Genomic DNA, 13,579 nt, shown 5'->3' on the forward strand with positions numbered 1-13,579 from the left:
TTATACTGAGTCCACCTGGATAGCTATTAATAGAATCATCTCCCCAACTTAAAACCAGCTGGTTAGCGGCTTTACTTCTCCTCTGCATGTAACCTGATATACTCCCAGGTTCTGGACATTAGGATACATGGACATCTTGGGGATCATTATCCTCCCTACCATAGATAGAAAGTAACAAAGGAATGTTGCAAAACAGTTTGTAGAGTTTTAATTTCACTTGGATTTGAAAAAATGATTATTGGTGAGAAATCATATCGCATAAAGAGTAATCTACTTTAAGAAAGCCCTGTATTCAAAAAAAAGGACCCCAAAAGGGCGGATATGTCGGCTGCTTCAGTCACTTTACCGAAAGGTTCTCCACAGTTTTGATTGCCAGTTCAGCCAAGGGCAGCCAGTCAGTTGCATTAAGTGTGTTTGTGCACTGCCGCTCCCTCCCGGAGCAGTTCTCTCCCTCCCGGAGCAGTTCTCTCCCTCCCGGAGCAGTTCTCTGGTTTCTTCCAGGGCACTGTTACTTGTATCAAGGGACCAGTTACTCTGTGATCTCTGATAGATAAGCAAAGGTTAGACCTGTCCTCAGAACTTTTCTGTATGCTGTGAATGGTTCAGTTCAGTTCAGTCGCTCAGTCGTGTCCGACTCTTTGCGACCTCATGAATCGTAGCATGCCAGGCCTCCCTGTCCATCACCAACTCCTGGAGTTCACTCAGACTCACGTTTATCGAGTTGTACCTTTTACTAAAAGTTAATTACTGTCAAACACAAAGCATAGTACCACTTAGTAATCATTTATTAAGTGTTGTTGTTCAGTCACTAAGTTGTGTCCGATTCTTTGCGACCCTAAGGACTGCAGCACGCCGAACTTCTTTGTCCTTCACTCTCTCAGAGTTTGCTCAAACTCATGTCCATTGAGTTGGTGATGCCATCCATCCATCCCATCCTCTGTCATCCCCTTTCTCCTCCCGCCTTCAATCTTTCCCAGCGTTAGGGTCTCTTCCAATGAATCGGCTAAATCTATTCAAGTATATCTTTCATTTACATGGTACCCTTCATCCGACTTGGAATGATTCAGAACCTTCCTAAAATAAGCACTAGGTAAAGAGTAATTTCCTCCAGATACACAGATGGGAAACAGTAAGAATTCACAGGCAACCTGGAGTAAACAGATGGATCTTACATCTCTCCTGCCGGTGTGGGCTGTTTGCAGAGCATTGTGATCATGCCATATCCTTTTGCAGGACAATAATAAATTTGGCCCCAGTATTTTTATCACTCACACATCTAAAATTGCCCTTATTTTCATGAGCTTTGGTGCTCTTAAAAATGTGAATTTCTAAGTTGAAATGCATTGAGTGTTTCTGTCTGCCTGTTGCTATTGCTAACTCTAACTTTATTAAATTTTGAGTTGCTGAAATGATGGATCATGATATTGGCACTGTTATTTTCATATAACCTTTCTATTAAATGGCAGATGATATTTTAAAATTCAGATTTCTTTCTTCCAGCCCTTTGGATTATGGTTTTGAATTAAGATTGATTTGGGGAAAATACTGCTGGCCCCAATAAAGGGAGAACTTTGTCTAATGATGTAATTTTGTGTGTGAGCATTGCTGGAAAATGTAAATTAAAACTGCTTCAATCTGATACATTACTGGAGAGATTGTAGAAGGTCTTGTTTATTTAATTGGTATTTAAGTGTACGTATGTCCCAGAAGCATTTTAAAAGTAGCCTTAGTGTGTTTGTAGTGAATATGTAACACACTGAGTTTTCAGATTCCACTTCTTTATAATAAAACAGACGAAAAAAGTCTGTTGCCTGACAAAGTACAGCGAGGTCATAGGTAGTCTTTTCTCACTTTGAAATTACATTTGACGTTCAACAGGCATTTTTTATAAGCTAGTGGGCAGGCTCAGTCTAGAGATTCAACTTTGGCAGGCGGGATATGAAATAGTTTAAATAGTTTTGCTGCATATTTATTGCCCAGTGAATGTGCACTTGTCGGAAGGCTGCCCTTTTTTTTTTTTCTTTTTTTGAAAAATCTGACTGATAAAATAGCAAAGGGTTCTTTTACTGCTCTTTGTGCTTACCTGCGTTTTGCCGTTTAGGTCTTTTCCTTTTGCAAGGAGAGAATGATTTGGTGATGGAGTGTCCCCACTGACCGATGGACTCAAAGAAGAAAAGGTAAAACCATTTTTTCCTTCTCCTCTGTCTTTCTAGGAAAACACAACAAACAGTTCCACTTATGTGTAGCTTCTCTTCAGTTTAGTTTTCTTCTTGATGGTTATTAAGTAGGAATAACGACATTTGTGTTGATTGGCAAAGAGAGAAAGATAATTACAATAAAGCTTGTTAGTGGTTCACTGTGTTGCTGGTCCCTTTCTTACTAAAGGCACAAAATGTCTTCATTTTATCATCGTAAAGCTTTTGAAGCCATTTTTTCCTCACATAATTTCAGTTTTTTCAAAGGTAGCCTTATTAATTATAATTATATCCTTGGAAAACTTGTCATGAATGATCTTTTGAAAAAGAGGCTAGGTTTGTGGCTTCCCTTTCATAAAACCATGGATGTGCCCAATTACAACTTACAGGAATATTATTTAGCACAAATAGAGAAAATCCTAGGTATTGCAAAATAAAGAAGTCAAAGAAAGTTTCTGAACATCATTAACATTTTGGCATCAGTGTTCTAGAAAAAAGATTATGAAAAAAGAAATGTCCTATCAGTGGTGACACAAAGGAAGACGTTATGTAAAGGAAATCCAGAGTATGTTAATGTGCCCTTTTCTTGGAAAGGGAGGCAGTTAGGATATGATCATTATTACACAGCTGTGTGTTTTATGATTTTTGAGCCAGTGTCATCAGATGAATAGAATTCTTTGGCTAAAATGTAAGTAAAGCATGAAGGATTTTACCTGTTATAAATTTAACTCTTAAAATTTAAATAGGAATTATAGAGCTTAAACTCAGCATAAAGTGAAATAAGGATCTCTACTCCTGTCTTTCTCATCAGATATCTACTTGTTGGTTTTTTTTTCTCTCTCAGATTAAAAAAATTTAAAAATAAGACTCCAACTTTGGATATGTTGTAACTTTAATAGCTAAGGAGTTAATGTATTGAGAAGTTAGAGTTTTGAAATTTTATGTTATTCAATCAAAAAACTTCAAAAAATAGCCCAGGTTTTGTTGGCTTCTTAGATAGAAATAAGTAATTTGTGGATTTGTCCTCAGGGTCTCATATAAATAGTTGTTTTGCCTCTGCTTCTGTGTTATAACCAAGTCATAAAATAGGTGGTAACCTGTCTGACCCAGTGACCCATGTACTGGTAAAAGGTATACATCTTCATGACAGTATTAAGGACAAGAGGTATAGTTCTGAACTACAGAAACAATTAAGCAATTTTTCTTGATGTTTGTAGTTCCACAGAGGCTGAAGGATCCAAAGAAAGAGGCCTGGTCCATGTGTGGCAGGCAGGGTCCTGCTCTGTGACACCAGAGAGATTGCCAGGCTGGGGAGGAAAGACTGTTCTTCACGCTGCCCTTGGAGTGAAACATGGAGTGCTTCTGACTGAAGGTGCTGAGAACGGCTTAGCCAGCAGTAACAAACTCTGACCAGTGTCTGAGTGTGTAAGAACAGCTGAGTTTCCTGTGTGCCTGCGGTTCTCCATGGACTTTGCTGGAGCTTATGTTCTTTTTGTTTTCAAAATATGTTCTTACTCCCTTTATATGAAATCAGATTAGTTCTTAAATTTAAGATGTTCCCTAGCTAGAATAAAAGGGAGAATTATAGCTTAAATTTTTTTGTAGTGATAAGTACATGAAATATTAGATTTTTTAAAGATTATGTATTCAGAGATCCTGTTGCTATACCTTTGTTCATTAAATGTATCAAAATAATAATGCTAATAATAGCAAATGTCTGTTAAGCAATTATATGTGCCAGGCACTGTGCTAAGCACTTTATATGTATTATCTCATCGAGTCCTGACAACCGCCTTATGCAGTAGCTGCTGTTATTATCCCCACTTCACAGATGAGGAAGCCGAAGATCAGGGAGGTTAAATCGTTTTCCCAAGTGCACACAGCTATTTAAAGGGAGTCAGGATGGGAACCCAGAGAGTCTGATTTCAAAGCCTTCTTTTAAAATCACTTGGCTATACTGTCTTAGGTTTTCTTAGGCATAAATGGCAGCTTATACGTATAATGCAGTCTATAAATCTGTAACAGAAACCTAGGCTATAATTTATATAGAGAGCTACCTTTAATTTTGATGGCATTTTGCCAGTGCAGTCATGGCAGATTTGATGTGGGTCAGGACTGCCATCAACTCCACTAATTTATGAATTTCTGCTCTATAAGCATTTGTTAAGTATTTAATAATGCTTTGGTATTTTCCTTGTAGGAACTAAGGGAAGACAAATTCTAGGAAACAGCTTAAAGCTGACCTTGGTGGTTTTATGGGGTAAACATAGATTTCTTTCTAACTTCTTTGTTATTATGTCACTTTTGTTATTATAGTACATAATACTATCATTATTATTGTATTAGGCCAAAATTTGGAAAAAGCCTTATTTTTTAAATGTGAGCTATATTCAGTACCTACACTATGGGCTTCAAAATCTATAGTTCTGAAGCATATATAAATGGAATTCTGTTACTGTTGTTGTTTTAGCCCTTCAGTAAGCTATTTAGGAATCCTTCGTGAGCATGGTATCTTTAAGCATCTAGAATCAAACCTAAAAGGCTGGGAAAACTGAGGGAAAAGTAAAAAAAAAAATGTAAATAACCTATGTTCCTGTGTAAGCAATATTCTGGTTTAAGTGTCAAAGTAACAAAAAATCCCCTCTCAACACAAGTGGGTAGCTTGAAATGGCACAGAGATCTCCAGTACTTTCTTTTCTAAGTGAGGAAATGGTGTTGATTGAATGCTAGAAATTTCAAGCTTCTTTGTCTCTATTCAAGTTAGCCATTAGCTCCTAATTCAGTGAGGAAACCTCATTGACTCACTGTTTTTGTGGGATACTATTTTTAAATGATGTCTAAATATTCATTTCTTTGCAGTTTTCTCTAGAGAGCCTATTATTCCAGTGGAATAATACCAATTGAAAGTTTTGGTGAACTGTGTGATTTGGTAAACAAGTGTGATAGGTGTATCACTTGGGAAGAAAAGTTTGAAAGCTCTTAACCAGTGAGCTTATTTTCTCAGTACTCTATCCAAAGTAGAAATTCCCTAAGAAAAGCTGATCTTTCTTCTAGCCACTATTGTGTTTTTCCTTACACACATCTTGTAGTGAGTTAATTTGAGTATATAATTGTATCTGCCATGTATCATAGGCCAGAGATAAAATAAGCATTTTTTTTATCAGTGACTGACTCGCTGCTTATGGAGGAAGAATAGTACTCATTTCATTATTAATTAAAAAAAAAAAAGGGTAGGTCCCTGGTCATATAGGAAAGAAAAGATAGTGGACTTGGTTTAATATTTTTCAAAATCCATGGCCAAATCTTTGTCCCATTTAAATTTATTAGCTAATATGGATCATTTACACATGCCCCCAAATTCCTGCAGTACCTGCAGTAAAACTATGACTTGATAGCACACGTGAGCATAAATAGGTTGTCATCATTCATGTCTCCAACTCACTGGTGCCTTCCTTTTTATTTCTAAAGCTGGTCAGTTACCCCTCAGTCTAAAGCTACCCAGTCATGACTTCGTTTGTGTTTTACTTTGTTTTGTTGTGATGTGCTTTTTATATGCAACTCAGAAAGGCTGTCTAGTACACAATATATATTATATATAATATTTAAAAATTTAACATAGTATAGTACAAAACATGAAGACAGTCACGTATTGTTAATATTGCTGCTTTCAGTCCAGCCTGGAGGTGTTGTATAAAGGTGATTTCATAGTTTTGGCCGAAGTGAATCTCTAGTATTTTTTATGCCATTGCATATTCATCTACTGCTCTGTTAAACATTAGTAGTGAATATTGTAGATATTAGTGAATGTGTCTGTCTTGTCTTCTGCTTATTTTATCTGATCATATCATGATCATTGTTCTGTGTTTGAACTTGGAATCCACTTCTGTAATAGCCTATGATGAGAGCTGTTGGTAATGATCACTGCTAGGAGTTTGTAGAATGAGGCTGAAGAAGAGGAGCACCTTCATTTGAAGTTGTAGAAATTGTCACCATATTTCTGAATGTTCAAAGATGTTCTTTGTTAAAAGATTAGTAAGTATGGAATGCTATATGTTTGAACCAAATTTCTTTAGCTGTACTCTTGAAAATTAAGAAAAGGGAAAAAAAAAGAAATTCTATTTTGTTAAACCTAGAGGGGACTAAAGGTTAGTTGAGAAAATGTCTAGTTAATTCACTAACTTTTTGTTTCTGTTTTGTTTTTAAACCCTCAGATGGTGAGGTCTACAGCTTTGGGACTCTCCCCTGGAGAAGTGAGCCAGCAGAGACTTGTCCAAGCAACCCCATTCTGGAGAGTGCCCTGGTTGGGCAGTATGTTGTTACCGTGGCAACGGGGAGTTTCCACACCGGAGCAGTCACAGACAGTGGTGTGGTGTACATGTGGGGGGAGAACTCATCTGGCCAGTGTGCGGTAGCTAACCAGCCGTATGTTCCAGAGCCAAACCCTGTCAGCATTTCTGATTCTGAGACCAGTCCTTTGTTAGCGGTCAGGATCTTGCAGTTGGCATGTGGTGAGGAGCACACTCTGGCATTGTCCCTAAGCAGAGAGATCTGGGCATGGGGTACCGGTTGTCAGTTGGGTCTCATCACCACCACCTTCCCAGTGACAAAGCCACAAAAGGTGGAACACCTTGCTGGGCGAGTAGTGCTCCAAGTTGCTTGCGGTGCCTTCCACAGCTTAGCACTGGTCCAGTGCCTCCCTTCCCAGGATCTGAAGCCAGTGCCAGAAAGATGCAACCAGTGCAGCCAGCTCTTGATTACGATGACTGACAAGGAAGACCACGTGATTATATCAGACAGCCACTGTTGTCCATTAGGTGTGACACTGTCAGAATCCCAGGCAGAAATCCAGGCCAGCACCACCCTCAGCCCCTCCTCTGAAACCCTTGACAGCCAGGGAGAAGTGTTTGAGAACACTCTCGTGCAGAATGAGCCATCTGCTGCTACTGAACTGAATGTTGGAAATGTTCAGACCACAAGTGTTCAGACCACTTCCTCCCCACAAGATATCATGGGAACAACTGAAGTTTCTTCTGCAAGAAGTATACCATCATACCCTGACACTCAGGCAGTAAATGAATATGTGCAGAAGCTGTCGGATCATTCAGTAAGAAAAAACTCCGAGAACGGTGAAAAGCCAGTGCCATCTCAGGTACCTGCTAAATTTTGTAAAGGTGTTTCTGGAGTTGAACCATCTGAGTTTTTCTTGAGAAACTTTAAATACCTAAGGGTTGGTACCATGTTTATTTTTTTATTTTGACTATAATTCTATCTCGTCATGCAAGCCTAGATAAGAAAAACCCTGGATTGATTCAAAATTACTCTTTTTGTTCAAATTCTGGCCCTTTATGATGTTGCAAGATGTTACTCTGGTCTTGTTTTATAAGTAGCAAAATCCCATTTTTCTTGTCCAAGTACTTTTCCCACCTGGCTAAGGTGGGCTCCCAAAAAAGTTTGGTCTAACATGACTGTATATTCACAAAGAATTTTCTGATCTGTACTTGTAGTACTGTTCAGGTTCTAGAGAAAAATCCTTTCCTTCTTTATCAGGGAAGCTTGTTATGTGGTAGATCCCTCAGTTGAGGGCAGACTTAAAATTGACTGGCATTACATATTTGAATTCTTTTCAGTTATATCAGTGTTCCTTACTGGGCATCATTGGACAGAGGCTTTAATTTTTTTTTCAACTTGTTTAAACTATTTTTAGGTGGAAAACGTGTAATAAGTGGAGAGAAGCTTTTTACTAGGGGCATATAGTAAACTGTGTCTCCCTACTTCAAACAAATTGTTCTAAAGGATACTTGATTTTTAACTCTTAGTAGAAGGCTTTTGCTTTTCCAAAATAAATCTAAATAGAAACATCTAATCATAGGGACTTCCCTGGCGATTTAGTGATTAAGACTCAAATAAAAGAGCTACCTTGTGGCATTGTTTTCAGGTTTTTGAAACCACCTTACCTCTTGATTCTTCCTTACTGTTGTTTACTGGCTCAGGATAGAAATGTGGCTTAGGGGTATTTTCAGAAATAGTCTTTATTTCACAGTCTACTCCCTGAACCTTGTAGATATTTGATTTTTTTGTTGTTTTTTTTTTTAGTTAAGAAGCTGTTTGGAGAAAGAAAGAGAAATCTAAACAAAGTGAAAGTAATAATTTAACAGGACTTGTGCATGCTAATAAAAAAGTTAGATTTTGACTTATCAAAAGTCATTCATCTGATTTGTTAAAGTTGAAGTTAAAAGTTTATTTTGTACTGTTTATTTGATTAATAGATTGTCATCATTGAAATTGCACTTTTCTTTGGACCCAATCATTTGGTTAAACATTTAAAGCTTTGGTTACCTATGCTAGTTTTGGCAGTGTGTGTTTAACTAAGTGTAGCTCACCCATCTTTGTAAATAGTGTCTCAGTCATACAGCTGACCCTTGGGAATTTATGTAGCCTAGGATAAGTCTTCTGGCCAGATGTAACTGAAAGAATATCACATATTTATGAAATAAGCCAAAGTATTTGGTAATGAGGCATATATCTCATTATTGAATTTTACTGACTGGGACTACTAAAATTGTGTCTTCTGTCAGAATTTCTGGGCACGTGTTTTTGTTTTATTTACTTATTTTATGAATTGTTAAATGTAATTAAGTAGAGGGGCAAATTAAGACAATAGTTTAAAGTTTATATAAGGTAGAGTTTTTTTTTAAATTTTCCTGAGCCTGATGCTAAGAACTCCCGAAGTCAGTCACCCCTAAATACTATTTTAGCTTCTGTTATGTGCATGGATGTTAATACCACTTCAGTCTGTCTGACTCTTTGCGACCCTATGGACTATGGCCTGCCAGGCTCCTCTGTCCATAGGATTCTCCAGGCAAGAAGTACTGGAGTGGGTTGCTATGCCCTCCTCCAGGGAATCTTCCCGACCCAGGAATTGAACCTGTGTTTCTTAAGTCTCCTACATTGGCATTGGCAGGTGGGTTTTTACCAGCTAGCATTCGGAGAAGGCAGTGGCAACCCACTCCAGTACTCTTGCCTGCAAAACCCCATGAACGGAGGAGCCTGGTAGGCTGCAGTCCATGGGGTCGCTAAGAGTCGGACACGACTGAGCGACTTCACTTTCACCACCTATGAGTGTTTGTAAATAGAGAGTGGAAGTAGCAACACTAGTTTTTCTGAACACGTTATGGGAACTGTGTTACCAAGGAAGTGACACACTTGTATTCAACTTTTTTAATATTTGTTTATTTTGTTGGATATTTTAATTAAAGACTCACATAGAAGTGACTCTTCTGAATTTAGTATTTAATTCACCAAAATGTGTTGAGTGCCTACTACATGTCAGACACTGCAGGGAACAGGAATTATTTCCTGTAAGAAAATCAGAAGCCAGTGTTAAAAAAAAATTGGGGGTTTGGTTTGCAATTCAGGACAAATGAAGAAATATTACACACACACACAAAATTCAGGACAAATGAAGAAATATTACACACACACACACACACACACGTGTCCTCTGGGATATTTGGGTAGCATAGGAAACAAAATTTTCACTGTGACCTGTGTTCATAAACTAAAAGCTTTTTGTGTGGGTTAGTAGGCTTATCTTTTTCAGTAAGCAGTGGTGCTTGACAGCTCAGAGTAGATTTTAACTGATCTTTCACTAAGATACCAGAAGACTTTAGTTAGCTTTCTAATACAGCTGTGAATAACACTAAGCACATTGGATCCAAGTGTTTAATGATTAACCTACCACATTACTCAATGGTAATGAGAGCAAAGGTAATCTTTCAGTTTACCTTGTGCCTGGGTCATGGAAAATAAGTCCTGATTAGGTAGTAGGAGGACATAAACTTCAAAACATAATTTGGGGGCTGATAATTTAGAGATATAACTTATTTCTCTGCCTGTGTATGCCATATATACATTTCTGTCTATAGAATATTTTAGGAAAAGCCTAAAATATAATTTTCTTAAAATAGAATTTTTTCTCATAATTTCTTAGTAGAAATCTGTATAGTTTTTCCTAGTAGTGCTCAATAATAGTAAGGCTTACACTTTTTCACCTTCTATCCAGGGCTATTACCCCATGTTAAAGGCTTTGTTTTTCATACCTTCCCTCCCCTCTCCTGTGTTTTATTTTATAAAGCAGCTGGGACTGATTTTTAAATACCATGATAAAATCCCACTCAAACAAAAGGAAGTACTTTTTATAAGGAACTGTATTTCAAGTACTCTTTTCCATATAAATGTGTTAAATACATGATCAAGAAGGGATACCTTTAGGTTGGAGATGAAGACCCCCTGTTTTAGAGTCTTATATTTACGAGTAGTGATAGATGTTACATTTTCTTTTTATTGATTACTTGTTGTATAAGGGATTATATTTTTATATGCTGTTTTATGTGCGTATATTTTAGCCTCTTGTAGAAGAAGCAATTCCTCATCTTCACAGCCCACCGACCACAAGCGCTTCAGCCCTCAACAGTCTTGTGGTCTCCTGTGCATCTGCTGTTGGTGTGAGAGTGGCTGCTACCTATGAAGCTGGGGCCTTGTCTCTTAAGAAAGTTATGAACTTTTATAATGCAGCCCCTTGTGAGCCTGGAGCTCTGGCAGGCAGCAGTTCCATAGGCCCAGAAGGTCTGAAAGATAGCAGAGAAGAACAGGTTAAACAGGAGTCAATGCAAGGAAAGAAGAGTTCAAGTCTTGTGGATATCAGAGAAGAAGAGTCTGAGGGAGGCAGCCGAAGACTCTCTCTCCCTGGCTTGTTGTCACAAGGTGAGGAGCTAGCTTTTGTGAGCTGACTTCTGGTGAATCCAAGATGCTCCTGACATCACATATTACGTTATAATAAAGTTGCTTTCTTAATTACTAAAGCTAACATATTCAAATATCAAAATTTATTTCATTAATTAATTTTTTTAAGTTACATATTACTGTGCTTTAGAAATAACTTTAGACACTCACTTTTTCATGATACATGCTTCTGCTTATGAACCTTGTGTAAGCTAGTGGCACACTCAGCAGAAAAGATTGTAATCTTAGCCAGTGATGATCACTTTCTTTGTGACCCACAACTTAGTGATCAAGTGACCGAATCTGTACTTAGTGACACTTGATGATTTTCTTCAAAACAGTCTGTCACCAGACTGGTGTACAAGATTTGCACAATGTTACAACAGCCTTTGGTATAATTTAGAACACTGTAAAACTTGTCAGCATTCTTTTTTAAAAGATGAAGTTCTCTATAAAATAAAGTTAGCAGGCAAAATACAAAAGCTTTTTAGTATTCTGATTCATAACCATTTTCTCACTTAAAAACTTTAACACTTTATGTCTAAAGTAAATCTTTTGTTACAATATTTATAGCATGCTTGAACTTAAGACCTTCATTTGGAAAAGCTTTAATTTTAATTTTGCTTTGACATGGAAGAACTATTTCTTAACCTTAGTGTAGTACTTTGTTAAGCTTGTTCTTCAGAATGCCAGTTACATAAGATGTCATATAGCTATTCTGTATAAAAAATGTACAGAAAAGAATTTTGTGGCCAAATGCTTGGAAGTGGGGTAGGGCTAAACAGATTTAAACACGGCTTTTAATTGTAGAACTTGTCTGTACCTTTAGCATGCTGATGTGTGTGTGAATCTCCACAGGGGTGGGAAGGAAGAATGTAGTAGGCAGTATTTACCAAACTCACTTAATCCCCAGCTTTGCAAACCTATAGAATATGCTTCACAAATACCATGTTAGTATATTTTGAAAAATCAACAGTTTATTAAAACGGTACCTTTCTTTTCATCTGTCTGTTCCCTCATGATATTTCTGGTTTGTTTTCAGTCTCGCCCAGGCTCCTGAGGAAAGCTGCACGGGTTAAAACTCGAACAGTGGTTCTGACCCCTACATACAGTGGAGAAGCAGATGCGCTCCTGCCTTCTCTGAGAACAGAGGTGTGGACCTGGGGGAAAGGGAAAGAAGGACAGCTGGGGCATGGTGATGTTCTGCCCAGGTGAGTGCTGCCAGTGTTTACTGTTAGGAATTAGTTTAAACAAATAACTTCTATCCCTTAAAGGTCTCCAAATCTCCACTTCCTCCTGGAGGAAATCTGGTCCCTTCTAGCTCTAGATTGTTATACACCATTAACTCTGATAAAAAACCAAAACAAACACCACCTGTTCCCACCATTCTTAGTCTTGAATTTGTTCCTAACAATAAAGGACTTAAGTATCCATGGTATATTTTTCCGTCTCTTCTTTGATGTTTATTCATGTTAGAATGCAGAAAGGGGTGTTTGGGATAAGATTTATATGTCACTGGAACATGTGAATGGTTTACATTTTTAACATAAAAAAGAGCCAACAGTTTTCTTAACCTGAACGAGGTCTATTGCTGCTGCCAAAATAACTATAACCACTGTATTAAACCATGTCTATTCATGTATATCATGGAAAAACTGTTTTAAGAGAAATTCTTTTGATATTAGCAATAAATATTTGTAAAAGTGTGTAAATAGAATGATTATCTAAACCAGTTAATATAAAAGTCTCTTTTCTCCTTAGCAAAGTGAAAGCACCTAATTCATTAAAAAGTATACTCTCTGCCATATGAATCATTTAGTTGTTTTATGATTCTTAATAGATTTCAAATTATAGTGGTGAATTAGTGATTAACAGACAAAGATTGAATTAAAACCATTTAAAATTACTTATACTTAGGAGTAGATTGAATATAAATCCAGTATTTTTATTTTAATTTTTTTGGGAAATATTTACTTGAAAACATTTATAATTTGAGAAAGTCCATGGTTCTTCCTGAGAATAGTTCTGACTCTGAGTTTGTGTGTATGTGTGTGTGTTTTTCTTTAAGGCTTCAACCATTGTGTGTAAAATGTCTGGATGGTAAAGAAGTAATCCATCTGGAGGCAGGTGGTTACCATTCTCTTGCACTTACTGCAAAATCCCAGGTAGGAGGCAAACTGTTAAAAGCTGATCTTGATTTCATGAAAGACCAACCGATGAGATTAGACTGTCATTTATTGAGACTCTTACCTGCTGTATGTCAGGCAACAACCCTATATCTCATTTGATCTTTTCAGTGTTTTACATTGCACTGTATTATTTCCATTTTATAGGTAAGGAATGGGAGGTTTAGAGAAATTGTGTAACTTGGCTAAAGTCACATGTATGGCTGTAAAGTTTGGATTCAACACTGGTCTGCTTGACAAGCTTTTTATAATGTGCTCTTATGGAAAAATAGAACTCAGAGTTTTCTAAGATATTGGTAAACTTTTATTTCTTGATGAAGAAAACACTTATGTAAGACACTAAGAAAACAGAAGGTATTTCTCTCTTAAAATTGTGAGACCTGAAAGTGACCTCCAGAATCATTTAAAACCATGCCC

General features: G+C 37.2%; 1 protein-coding gene across 3 annotated transcripts in view; it reads left to right on the forward strand.

The window, feature by feature from the left end:
• ALS2 (ALS2, alsin Rho guanine nucleotide exchange factor) overlaps positions 1 to 13,579 on the forward strand; it is a 59,948-nt gene that overhangs the window by 9,365 nt on the left and 37,004 nt on the right. For all 3 annotated transcript variants that reach the window (XM_018060852.1, XM_018060838.1, XM_005676376.3), the window contains exons 2-7: positions 2,102 to 2,177; positions 3,413 to 3,567; positions 6,407 to 7,344; positions 10,601 to 10,958; positions 12,019 to 12,187; positions 13,045 to 13,141. In XM_018060852.1, the coding sequence (XP_017916341.1) occupies positions 2,158 to 2,177; positions 3,413 to 3,567; positions 6,407 to 7,344; positions 10,601 to 10,958; positions 12,019 to 12,187; positions 13,045 to 13,141 (1,737 nt within the window). In that variant the 5' untranslated portion in view covers positions 2,102 to 2,157. The remainder of the gene's footprint in view (positions 1 to 2,101; positions 2,178 to 3,412; positions 3,568 to 6,406; positions 7,345 to 10,600; positions 10,959 to 12,018; positions 12,188 to 13,044; positions 13,142 to 13,579) is intronic.

Source organism: Capra hircus, chromosome 2 (assembly GCF_001704415.2).
Source record: "Capra hircus breed San Clemente chromosome 2, ASM170441v1, whole genome shotgun sequence".
Lineage (NCBI taxonomy): Eukaryota > Metazoa > Chordata > Mammalia > Artiodactyla > Bovidae > Capra > Capra hircus.